The sequence below is a fragment of the Myotis lucifugus genome, unplaced genomic scaffold, assembly GCF_000147115.1.
Source record: "Myotis lucifugus unplaced genomic scaffold, Myoluc2.0 scaffold_294, whole genome shotgun sequence".
NCBI classification, from domain to species: Eukaryota; Metazoa; Chordata; class Mammalia; order Chiroptera; family Vespertilionidae; genus Myotis; species Myotis lucifugus.
Genome location: NW_005871342.1, coordinates 321,662 through 334,672, shown reverse-complemented (window position 1 = coordinate 334,672; position 13,011 = coordinate 321,662). Strand labels below are relative to the sequence as shown.

At 40.5% G+C, this 13,011-nt stretch overlaps 1 protein-coding gene across 1 annotated transcript in view; it reads right to left on the bottom strand.

Moving 5' to 3' along the window:
* Nucleotides 1-16: 16 nt before the first annotated feature.
* The window catches only part of RGS22 (regulator of G protein signaling 22), a 90,223-nt gene continuing 77,228 nt past the window's right edge, over nt 17-13,011 (bottom strand). Inside the window, 7 exon segments of the mRNA XM_023763620.1 lie at nt 17-49; nt 696-743; nt 1,024-1,062; nt 1,178-1,271; nt 3,151-3,249; nt 5,079-5,237; nt 9,140-9,319. Of these exon segments, the coding sequence (XP_023619388.1) occupies nt 739-743; nt 1,024-1,062; nt 1,178-1,271; nt 3,151-3,249; nt 5,079-5,237; nt 9,140-9,319 (576 nt within the window). The 3' untranslated portion in view covers nt 17-49; nt 696-738.

Below are 13,011 nucleotides of genomic sequence, written 5' to 3'. Positions count from 1 at the left end.
AAAAAATCACTTGAGCTTCCATGTCAGTTAAATTGGGCTTAAAGAATTCCTGCAAGAGAAAAATAAATGGTTGAAAACATAAGTAGCTATAGAAAACATAAATCCAAAACAAACCAAGAAACCTAACATAGAGTTGTGATAAGGATAAAAACATTAACATGTGTCAGCACATTCTACATGTGAGGTTGGCCTAAGGAGAGGGGAACTGAGAGAAGGGCAGTGGCTAGGATAAACCAGAGAGGGAAAAGATGAGCAGGCTCGGAACATCAAGATCTGCTCATCAAACCCTCCCAAGAGTCAGGACACTAAGGATTTTGAGAAATAAAAAGGTCAGCTGCAAGACAGAAGGTAGGAGAAAGGGGACTTTTACTGGTTCTTCAAGTACTGGGTCAGTGGGTCACACGTATACTACATTATACTACCATACTACTTTATAGGGGCATCGTTAAACTCTAACATTTGTATCCAAAGTCCTTTTCAGATTGTACCATTCAGAAGGGAGGCAAAGTGCTCTACCCATACATTTGTTAGTGGTGTGTGTGTGTGTGTGTGGCATGCATGTGTGTATTTGGTGTGTATATATGTTTGATGTGCATGTATTTTTTGTGTGTACACGTATACAGCTGTGAAAGCACAGGAGTATGTATGTTATAGGCGCATGGATATGACTGATCAACTTTCAGTCTATGACTTACCTTGCACCTATCAGCACCAGGGTATACACTCACAGGCGTACTGTCACTCTGGAAATGGAATGAAATGTTAGATATGCCTTTTCTCCTGGGGGCGGGGGGGAGAACACACACACACACACACACACACACACAGAAATTCTCCTAACTTTCAGGGTCAGATCAGTTGGAGGGAGGCAGTCCTCGTCCCCTGCCCTCTCTAGTCGGCAAGGCCAGGACAAAGGCAGAGCTCTAACAAGAAGGAAGGAAGAACTGAGGACCTCCTCACAGACTGTCATCGGAAACTCACTCTGGTTGCTTTGGGAAGATAAGGTCTTTTTCAAAGACGTACCTGAAGAATTAGGCTTCACATTTGTAAGAGATAGTCCACCTGCACAAAAATAAGAGAAATAAGGGACACAGTGAAGCAATTATCAGCAAAGTCCTCTAAAATAAAACTGCGATGGAAGATAGCAAACAACGTGTAAGCAAAAAGCAAAAATTACCCGTGAACAACTTCTTTTCTATTTCTTCTTGAACTTTAAGAAGAATCCTTTCCTGCTCTAAGGCTTCTATGTACTTTGAGTAGCACCAGGATGGCTAGAAAAATGATTTTCAGAGTGAATTTTAGAAATGTTTGCCCCAGAGAATAAATTGAAGGTAAGATGATAACTTATATCAGCCCCTTCGTTTGAACATCTTATTGCAGTATAACCCATATGATAAAATGTGCACATATCACAATTTATTATTATATAAAACTTCACAAGTGGAACTTAACCACTTAACCTTTCAACTGGTCACCACAAACTGTATCCAGTCTCCTTTCCCCATTTTAGTAGAAATATTTTGATGGAGTAAAGGCACTTTTTCCTATAGCCTGAACTTAAAATGTTAAATTTCCTCGCCGCAGGTTGGGAGGCTGGTGGGGATATGAGAAGGATGATTCACTACTTCTCAGTAAAACAATTTCTCAAAAATTTCATAGATTTCTTGACAGCTCTTCAGTCACTGTTACACATTCAATTTGATTATGAACTTATGTGCTTAGGAAAGATCCAAGTTTTTTGTGGGGTAATTTTGCCTTTGGATTAATTACAATTCTTCAATTGGTAACATTTATCTGAAAGAAATGCATGTGTAGAGCATCCCACACATACTAAATGGCAGTGTGTTATTATTTTAACAATTCCTAGTGTAATTCAGCATGTATACATTAAAGAGCAATAATGAAAATAATAATAATCTATCTATCTATATATATATAAAAGCCAAGTGACCAGAACGACAGAACAACCAGAATGACTGCAATGACTGGTCGCTATGATGTGCACTGCAACGGCCAACAGGCCTGATCGGGGACCCGATTGACGCCCCCCCCCCCCCCCGAACTGCCTGCGGCCCCTTCCCCTGGCCAGCCATGGCCCCTCCCCCCAGCCGGCCCCGCCCATGATCGGCCCCCATCTGGGTGAGCTGGCTGGACCCCACCCATGCATGAATTTGTGCATCAGGCCTCTAGTTTAAATTTATAAAAATGCCTTTGGTTTCCAAAAGCATTTAGTTTCTTAATCTTAGATATATGACAATATCATCATCATCATCATCATCATTTTTTTCTTTTGAACAGCTAAGAAAATAGCCTCAAAAGAGATTAAGTCATTTCTTCCGGCTTCAACATGATACTGACCTGCAAGTGTCAGAGTAAAAATTAGAAGCCTGGTATCTCTAATTCCACATTTCCCCCTTTATTTTTACTCTGTGTTTCTGAAATTTAACACTAGTCATTTGCTAATAAATACACTTCCAAATGTCATTGTTAGGTATCATGCACTTTTAGATGGTTCCAAAAAACTGGACATTTCTTTCAATAAAAGCTTCCTAGCCTATCAGTAAACCTACTTGACATTGCTGAATACCAAAAAGATTGATTCCCAAGCTAATAGTATTTAAGATGCAATCAGTTTCAATGGAAGTCATTCAAAACGGACATAAATTAAACTTCTAAAATTTCAGGGAGGTGATGTTCATGGACAAGTTACACATGAAAATATATATATTAGTTGATGGTCATGTACTGGCCAATTTTACAATCACTTTAAATAATTTAAAAATTGAGACAAAGCATTTGCCATTCATCTTTCCTCTCTTAACCCAAAAATATAGTAACCTATATATATTTTACTTTTTTCTGTATCTGCCCTATTCTTTCTTTTCTGATAAGATAGTCACTTCAATTTCTGCCTCTTAAATCTTCACATGTATCAAGAAGTTATTTTTCTTGATTATGTTATTCAAGATCAGCTGGCATTTTAATGTCCTCTGAAGGCTCAAGGAAATTTCCTTCCCATCTCTTCTAGGATTACAACCTTAGCCTCATTTTCAAGCAAACACACCTCTACTACTGTAAAGTGACAAAACTACTGCTTCCCACCACCCAGTGCTCTGCAGAAGTGATGCCCATGGCGTCTCTCTTGCTTACCTGTCGGCCATATGCTTGCAGGATTAGAGATTGGTCACTGAACAAATCAGATGGTTTCATAGGAGTTACTGGAACATGTTCAGGTTGTTTGAATCCTTCCTGTAATTATATTGTTATTCCCCAAAAGGGGTAATTAATTAATATAAACTTACAGTTAAGGAGTCATAATAGCAGGTGAAAAAACATTGTGTGGTGAGCACCACACCTGAGGTTTCATCAAGTCAATATCACTAATGTGACATAATCTTTATTTTTCTTTCATATTAATATAAAAATATTAAAAAGTAATATTGCTTTCATCTATAATAATAAAAGCATAATATGCTAATTAGACCGACAGCCGAACGATCTTCTGGACATCATTCCGGACGTCCTTCTGGACCACCTTCTGGATGAAGCTGTGGGAGCAGGGCCGAGGCAAAGGCTGCTCCCCATTGGGTAAGGGCAGAGGCAGTTAGGGGCGATCAGGCAGGCAGGTGAGTGGTTAGGAGCCAGCCGTCTCAGATTGCAAGAGGGATGTCCGACTGCTGGTTTAGGCCCGATCCTGATGGGCCTAAACCGGCAGTCGGACATCCCCCGAGGGGTCCCAGATTGTGAGAGGGTTCAGGTTGGGCTGAAGGACCCCCCCCCCCCACCATGCACGAATTTTGTGCACTGGGCCTCTACTATTAATATAAAAATACTAAAAATAAATGAGAGAAATCATGAGGTAGAATGTAAAAATCACCCCCAAATTTTAGCATCCAAGAAAAACCACTACAGACATTTTCATTAATATCCATTTAAATTTCTCACTAGGGAAATGCACAGATTTAATCTATAATGATGTTTCTCTCTCATCAATGTTTCTATCTCTCTATCCTTTTCCCTTCCTCTCTCTCTAAAAAAAATCAATAATATATATAAATATATATATATATATCTACACTAATAAAAGAGAAACATGCAAATTGGTGTCACTCTGTTATGCCCACCAGCCAATCAGAGTGACTATGCAAATCAACCCAACAAAGATGACAGTTAATTTGCATATACAGATGCGGAGTGAAGACTGAAGACTGAAGAAGCCAAGCCTCACTGCGGCCAGAACAAAGGCCTGGGTCCCATGTTCCAGAGGAAAACCGGTGCTGGCAGCCAGGGGAAGGAAGGCCTATTGTGCGAATCTTCATGCAACGGGCTTCTAGTATATATGTGTGTGTGTGTGTGTGTGTGTGTGTGTGTGTGTGTGTATGTGCACATATATTTTATATATATATAAAATAGAGTAGGCATAAGCTTATAAATAAGATAAAATACATTATTTGGGAGCAGTTATTCCTCTTCAATTCAAATAGAGAAATAGAAAGAAAGATGGGCAGATGAATGAGTGGACAGATTAACTGACAAATAGGCAGGCTGAACAATTTGTGATTCATATTTACAAATTTCACAATCAATGTATACGTCTGTAATTGTAATTCTAAAGTGCTGCCCTCAGTACATAATATGTGTTCATTCATTCACCCATTCATTTAGTAAACAATTGTTAATAACTGCATGTGTGCTAGACACTGGTGTAAGTGCTTATGAGACACAGATGAATAAGACAGATACTATCCTTAAGAATCTCAGTCCAGTGAGGACAACAAATGCAAAAACTTACTCATAAGACCATATAACGTGCTCCGCAAGAGAGGTTCCTACGAGTGACTACAGTGGACGTGAGTTCTTAAGTTGCCCAGGAGAGTATCAAGGAAGCCTTCACATAGAAAAGACGACATTGGAGATGAATTTTAAGGAATTCAAAACCAAGTCTGAAGCCTCCAACTAAAGGCTTAAAAGTCCCTGAAGTTTGTCTTCTGTCACTTTGCTGGATTTTTCGCTGGCCCAAGTGTTTCTACAAATGGCTTTTATATGTCTGACTAAACCCAAAATGAGTCTGGTCTCACCTTTTGAATTCTTTCCTCTTCTACGATTGTCGACCTCTTTTTCTGCCTCTGATATTCTTTTCTTCTCTCTAACGCACTCATAATTCTTTCATCCGTTAGGTTCTTCCTAAACTCACAAAACTGAGGCCAAAATTTAAACAGAACTCCAAAAATTGTCATCTGTATAAAAAAAACAAAGTATGTCTCAGGTTACAATGTTATACAAATGTACCGTTTTAAACTCTAACTCACCATAATAATGGATTAACTATTGCATCTTTAATATACAGCATGTTTCCTCCAACTTATTGTCGCCAGACATCTTGGTATAGTTTAGCTCGGCACATGCTTATCATCAATTTTTTTTTTTTTTACTACCAACGAGAAGTCTTTCTTTAAAAAAAAAAATTCTTAAAATACACTTAAAGGTCACTTTATTCTTTATGTTTCCCTAACCAATTGATTGTATGAATAAAGAATCCATTAGGTCTTTTTTTTTAATAAGGAATTTATGTTTTCTTTTAAAGCATATACTAGCGGATCTGCCACACACTCTGCTGTTTTATGCAAGTATTCCAAATATTCAGTCCATCAAGGGAACTCCTCTCCCCTCTCCCCTTTTCTTTCTTTTGAGAGAAAGGAAATACCATTTACCTCTGGAAAAGCTCTTAAACAAAGCTGCAGATCTAAGAATAAATCTTGAGTAACTTTTAAATGATACAATCTCTCTTTTATGTGAGAGCAAGAAAAGTAACATTTAAAAAGCAGAGTGGTATCCTGGACAAGTGCTTTCTATGAGGACACTCCACAGCCAGTGATTAATTGTGATATTTATAGAGATAAGAATTGTTGCTCGAACTCCCCTGCCAAGTTTTTCCATTAGTTCCAGAGGCAGACGTTACTTCCAAGAAGGTAGGACTTGCCACATCAGATCAAGCCCAACATGTTGTTGCTAGGAATGGCCTTCCCCTAATGCCCTGGAGGAAAATGAACCATCCCATTAGGCTCGGAGCCAGCTCTTGCGAGGAAAAGAAGACTTTTTAGAGAGTAAAAGCTGCGGTGATCAGCAGAGTCCCGAATTAGTCATGTTTCATGACTCCTCTTTTCTGCGCGTGGATATTATTAGTAATTCTAAAATTTGTCACTGAATTCTGTAGCCTCTTGGGATTGTGAACACAAAAGCTAGAGATACTCTATTCAATAAAATGCAGGCCTTTAATTTTTTTCATTTACCTGCCATGTAGTTAATTCAATAATCCCCTGCTCCGCTGTTCAGGGGCCATGATAGCTTTCCTGTGAACTTCTTACACTTAAATACCCCTTCTCTATCTACCAACTACTGACCCTACTTTTTAGTGATCTCTCCAGAACCGGAGTCGTTGTCTAATACATGTATTTCCATCTAGAAGGCCTTCCGGTAAAAGTCACCTAATTAACACAGAACCTTTCAAAGGCAGACATAAAATTGCTTTTTTTTTCTTTTTTTAGAGGGAGTGGAAGGGAGAGGGATAAAGAGATGGAAACATGGATGAGAGAGAAACATTGATCGCTGCCTTTTGCAGGCCCCCTACTGGGGATTGAGCCTGCGACCTGGACATGTGCCCTGACCGGACAGGGAATCGAACTAGTGACCTCTTGGTTCATGGGGTGACACGCAACCATGGAGCTACACTGGCCGGGCCAAATTGCTCCATTTCTGAAATTCATAATTAAAGATGTTAGGTTAATAACTTACGTGTTATTCATGAAACTTACGCAGCCTTAAAAGATAACCAAATTGTGGCTAAGACATTGTTTTAATAAATATGGAGCTGCCCTAACCGATCTGGCTCAGTGGGTGGAGTATCGACCTGTGGACTGAAGGGGCCCAGGTTTGATTCTGGTTAAGGGCATGTACCTTAGTTGCGGGCACAACCCCAGTGAGGGGTGTACAGGAGGCAGCTGATCGATGTTTCTCTCTCATCGATGTTTCTAACTCTCTATCCCTCTCCCTTCCTCTCTGTAAAAAAATCAATAAAATATAAACAAAAACAAAACAAAAAACATAAAAATAAATATGGAGCTATTTTGCTCACTGCCAGCAGAAAGACAATGGCTTTAGTGTGAGTAAAAAGGTCCAGTGATAAGGACTTTGGCTGAGGGATGAGGGATGCGGGTGGGGATAGCAGAGGATACACTGATAACAATCCTAAAACCGGTAAATTTACTAGTTAGCCCTTCTCTCAAGTTTGCTCGCGTTTCCAACTTGGTCTTACTCCTTTCTGCTGCGATAGCTCTCTTCTCACATCGTTCATTCCCATGTTCCAAGATGCTATTGGTGTTGCCTCTGTGCCAGGTGTTCAGGCCGCAAAGGAAACTGGGAAACAGGCCCTGCCCTCAACGACCTCCCAGTCTGATGGGAAAGTCAGGCATGAGGACGGTCCTTTTCAATTCTGTGGAACAAGTGTTCTGACAGGGACAAGTACCGGACAGCATCACAGCACACGGCGGAGAAGAGGGTACTGCCCAGCGCTCAGGAGGGAAGAGAATCAGGCCGCCTACGAACCATGAGGTGAGGCTGGGAGATAAGCCGTAAGAGATGTGGTTGGAGACGTGTAGGAAGGCGCACGGTCTCCCTTCTGGGGACAATGGGGAGCAACTGTAACTGAGAGCAGAGAAGTGACATGACCAGATGGACCTTTTGAAAAAGACGGCTCTGTCTGCAGGGAGTTAAATGGTTTCGACAGAGCCCGGAGGCGGGGACCTGTGGGCATCACTGTGAGACTTGGCAGGTGGGGCTGAGGCAGTCACACGAAGTTGGAGAGAAGTAGGTAGAATGACAGAGAACAAGGAGACAGAGGGATACCTTTCAGGGAATGAAGATCTGGCGGCCAGGGCATGGAGGCCAGGGGGGCGTGGAGACGGTGCCCAGGCCTCTGACCATTCTCTGAGCTTTCTTAGGAAACACAGGAGGAGTAACAGATTTGGTGGGGTGAGGCCCCTAAATAACTATTCTCTTACGGGCCGGGGACTCCTTTTCGGAAATCAGGTAGAAGGCATACACGAGAGGACTCCCGGGACGCTGTGCGGACCGACTGGCATGCGCAGCCCCAGGCCTTCCCCGCCCGGCTCAAGGCCTCTGATGCGGCCGGCGGCCGGGCTTGGGGCCCGGTGATCGGCAGGCCCGGGCCCAGGCCCGGCTGCGTGCTCTCTCAGATCCCTTCGTTCACAGACGCCACGATTCTGGCACCACGTTTTCTCTGTTCCTCTCTAGCACATCCTCAATCATTCCTCGATATTTTCGCCGATTTTAATGCACAATTTGGATTGTGAGTCCGCTTTCAGTCCCTTGGAGGACTTAGAGCACAGCTGGCTCACAAATGCACGTGAAGGAGTAATGGCCTCTTTCCATGCTCCAGGGCAATCACACCCCCAATCTCTGCTTCATATCACTTAAGTCATGACAGGGCCTTCCCTATTACCTCTATTATAATTTATTTTTCTTAATCATTTTTCAGGAACAACATCGGTAAAAGGCTTTTCAAAATGCAAATAAATTATGTTCATCAAATCGCTGTTTTCTATTATTTATCTTAAGAAGAAGTAATGTGAGCAGGTTAACAGGCATGGCTTTCCTTTCATGAGCTTGTGTACTTTATGTTGGTCGGGTACTTAAATCTCCTCTCACTTATTTTATGAGCGACGTGAATATTCCAATCTTTAAAAATACACAAATCTTGGGACACACATATGCCACACATTTTTGTGGCAGCGGATATTTTGAAAGGAAATAGGAATGGTGGGAAAGGAAGGAGGACTTCGCTTGTTTTCTAAATTAGAAACAAAAAATGGTAACCATGCAACGTCTAAGTGTAGTATTTAATAATTTTATTTGTTGTGCAGTATCAACAACAAGATAGTCAACTGCTAGGTTCTTACGTCCTGTGGCATATGAAAAGATGCTTTTTCATTACCTAGGATCAATCCCAGTGTTGGGATGATTGAAGCCCTGCCAAATATGAATAATGCAAAAAGCTTTACGAGAACACCTAGGCTGTCAATCCATTTAAAAGTATGCTTAGCCACATGCCCCGATCGCTTACCTGTGCCTCTCTGAATACATATGGTCCTAACTCCTTCCTGTGCTCAATAATCTTCTGCGCTTGCTCCACGGGGATGTCTATTTGTAAAGCGGGTGGGATGCTGGAGTTAATAAAGCAGTTGATAATAGTCATGACCTTCCTGTGGATGATAGACTCGTCACAATGAGAGTGGCACAGGTCCTGGACAAGGGGGAAAGATAGGACAATATATGATTAACGGATTAGTAGGGCACTTTACAGAATTGTGCCAATATGTCTTTCAGCTAATATATACTTATTTTAAAATTGATTTTGAGAGAGGGAGAGAGGGAGAGAGAGAGAGAGAGAGAAGCACTGATTTGTTGTTTCACTTATTTATGCATTCATTAGTTGCTTCTTGTACGTGCCCTGACTGAAGACCAAACCCGCAACCTTGATGTATTCGGACAAGGCCTAATATATACATTTTAACTTCAGGTCAAGAGGGTACTGGGACATACCAAGGCTATCTTAAAATATCATAGCTTTTATTTCTCTTGGGTTTGAGGAACCTAAGTCTTTGATGGATATACCTCACGTAAATACAGGTCTCATTTTAATCCTGATTGCTGCTTCTCCTTTCTCCTATGCAAAGGAACAGATCTAGTGTCGACTTTGACTTATTTGGCAAATTTATGTTGAGTGCCTGCTATATGCCAGACACCGAGCTGAGCCCCACTTACAGTACCTGGCCTTTCAAAGGCCGATTTCTACTGGAGGAGAAGCATGGCAATGTTACTCCAATTTGAGGTAGTTGGTAAGCGCTACGATAAAAGCATACACAGCGTTCCAGGAGAGCACTGAGAACAGGCACCCAACTCAACTGACAGGTGGTTACAAAAGCTTTCTCAACCATGATTGCTTCTACCGCACGGGGATTTGGGCTCAAAAAGGCCAGCTACATAAGCTACGTGCTGGTGGTGACAGGTGTGTCAGTAGGCATCTATAATTTTTCAATTAACCTATTACCTTATCCTCTTTGTTGCTAAAGAACTTAAAAATAGTGATCACGCATTTAAAAGACCTAGTTTTATGTCACAGATGTAGGGCTATCATTTTTTTTAAAAATAAAGAGGTAGCTTAGCTTGAATTATGGCATTTGTCTGTCAAAGACATTGTTCTCTAAATCACTAGAAAGTACACATATTTGGAAATAATTCTAGGGCAGAAATGAGCCAACATTTATTAAGTACTCACTGAATGATGGGCATTGTGATAACTTATGTCTTATGGATACTATTAAAGAAAATTCTAGTGCTTGCCATATAAAACTTCACATACAGTTTGGCATAAGTTACATGTGAAAAAAGCTTGTTATGTTACATTGAGACAACGGTTAGCATTTTTTTTACTCAATTTAGTATCCCTTCCAAAAATGCCTATGTATACCACGTTTGGCATATTACCCAAAATGTATTTTTTGCCATTACTAGTGAGATTATCATCATAATTATTTGGTGAGCCTGGTTTGTAACTATAAAATATGAGGCGTATGAAATAAAATTTAAAAAATTGTGAAGTTTAATTTTGAGATGAAGGGAGAGTATTTAGACAATGAAAACTGATTTTTTTTCCTAATTGCTCTTTCTAGTATACCATTGGCTTAGAGAATGTTTACCTGCCATAACAGTCTCTGGGTAGGCACACCTTCCCTAGTGAGCTGACTGTGGCTCCCTCAGCCCAGGGGAGATGTCCACCATAGGCACTGCTAACCTGTGCTTCTCCCACCACTGCACTAAGCACGCCGCTGTGACCGCCGTGTCTGTCACTGTCTGAGAGGGAAGACTGTGTTGGTCACAGCTGACTCCTCAGGACTTAGCATGGCCCTTGGTAGGTGCTCAATAAGTATCTATTGGATGAACGTATGTGTCCAATCTTTTCTCTATGGAGACACACTTTAGATGAAATCATACTGTTTTCTAGTAGCTGGGTTTTTTAAAAAAATCAATAAAATAAGTATCTTTCCCATCATTGATTATTCTCCTACAGCATATTTTTAATGGCTGCAGAGTATTCTATTGTATCATAACTAAATAACCAATGTCCTGTTGTTGAATATTTGGGTTCTTTCCAATTTTTCACAATTCAGAACAATCTGATTAAGGTCACTGTAGCCATCTCTTTGCATATTGCTACAGTCATCACTGGGAGGGAGTATAACTTAGTGATAAGAGCATGAGTTTTAGCAACAGAATGCCTTGGTTCAAATTCCAGCTCTACCACTTAATTAGCTGTATGATATCAGGAGTTTCTTTTCTGTGCCTTAGCTTCTTCATCCGTAAAATGGTGAGAATAACAGCTCTGGCCTCATAGGATTCTTTTTTCTTTTTTTAATGGAGATTAGCAGTATTCACTTAAAAAAAAAATCATGACCTGAGGATTTGTTTATTGATTTTAGAGGGAGAAGAAGGGTGGAAGGGAGGGAGGGAGGGAGGGAGGGAGGGAGGGAGGGAGGGAGGGAGGGGAGGGAGACAGTGAAAAAAAATCCATGTGAGAGAAAAACATCAATCAGCTGCCTCCCCCACACGCCTCAACTGGTGATCCAACCTGAAACCTAGGTATGTGCCGTGACAGGGAATTGAACCCACAACCTTTTTGGTGTTATGGGATGACACTCCAATCAACTGAGCCACCTGGCCAGGGCTCATAGGATTCTTATGGCGATTAAATTAGTTATGACATGAAAAGTATTAAGACACTATCTGGCAGATAGCAAACAGTAAGAGTAAACCATATAAAAGTGAGCTCAGAAGGACTTTGCTAGGTGGAACGCTTTCTACCTGGCAAATTCCCTCAAGACCCAATCCTAGTATTATTTCATCTACGGACACTTCCCTGACCTACCACCTTCCCTGCCTCATTCCCTCCTCTGTGGGAACACCTAGTTAGAGCATAAGTCATAATCAATACTGTGGATTTTCACAGACGTCTCCCTTCCTGCAGAGGCCAATGTGTTATATTCACCTTTTTTATTCCTACAATCTAGCATCATGGCTAGTACATTACATACTTAAGAAATGCTTACTGAATGAACAAATTCACTCCTATAGCATGATTTTTAATAGCTACTTACTATTATACGTCCTCCATTCTATGATACAGAAAAGATACCTAAATGAAGACCAAGGGCAGCCTTCAAGAAGGAATAGTCACAAAATTAAGGGTTGACTATGAATGAGACTACGATTTTTTAAATACTTATTTTGGAAGGTTTATCTCATCACCTCTTGTCTTAACAAGGTTGGGCTTACTCAGATTCATATTAGCTTGAAGATACTTCTACCCATACATAATTGCCTATTTTGGAAAACAAACTACCTCCTTTCTAATTCTCAAAAAAATATTTTAATATTACTTATCTCATGACAAATTTTGAAAAAACTTATCTCAAAAACATCTTTTTCCTGAGGAAATTTCTAAGCTGTGAATAATACAAAAACTGTTGTTAGCAGAAAAGGATAGAAAACAATTTCATGGTATGTTGGAGAAAGTTTAGAAATAGATTTTATTGAGCAACTACTAACTATACAGAATATATATGGAGCAGAGTATTCATGCTACATAATACATATTTATAGGCCAATTGAAAGCATTATCCTCTTAAATTCTAGTTTTATTTTTACTCCCTCCGTTTATAGTGGGAATGAACCTGCTACCCCTGGGAGTGTTTAAGCGGCGGCTACATGCCTACTCTTAGGTATTTCTAGACAATATTCCTGTATCCAAGTCTGGACTGTATAACATACAAAGCCCTCTCCCCCTTTTCAATGCAAAGATTCTATATAATTTCATTAAACACTTAAACCTGAAAATAAACTGCTTTTTGAAACTAAGCACTTGTTTTTTCACTTTTT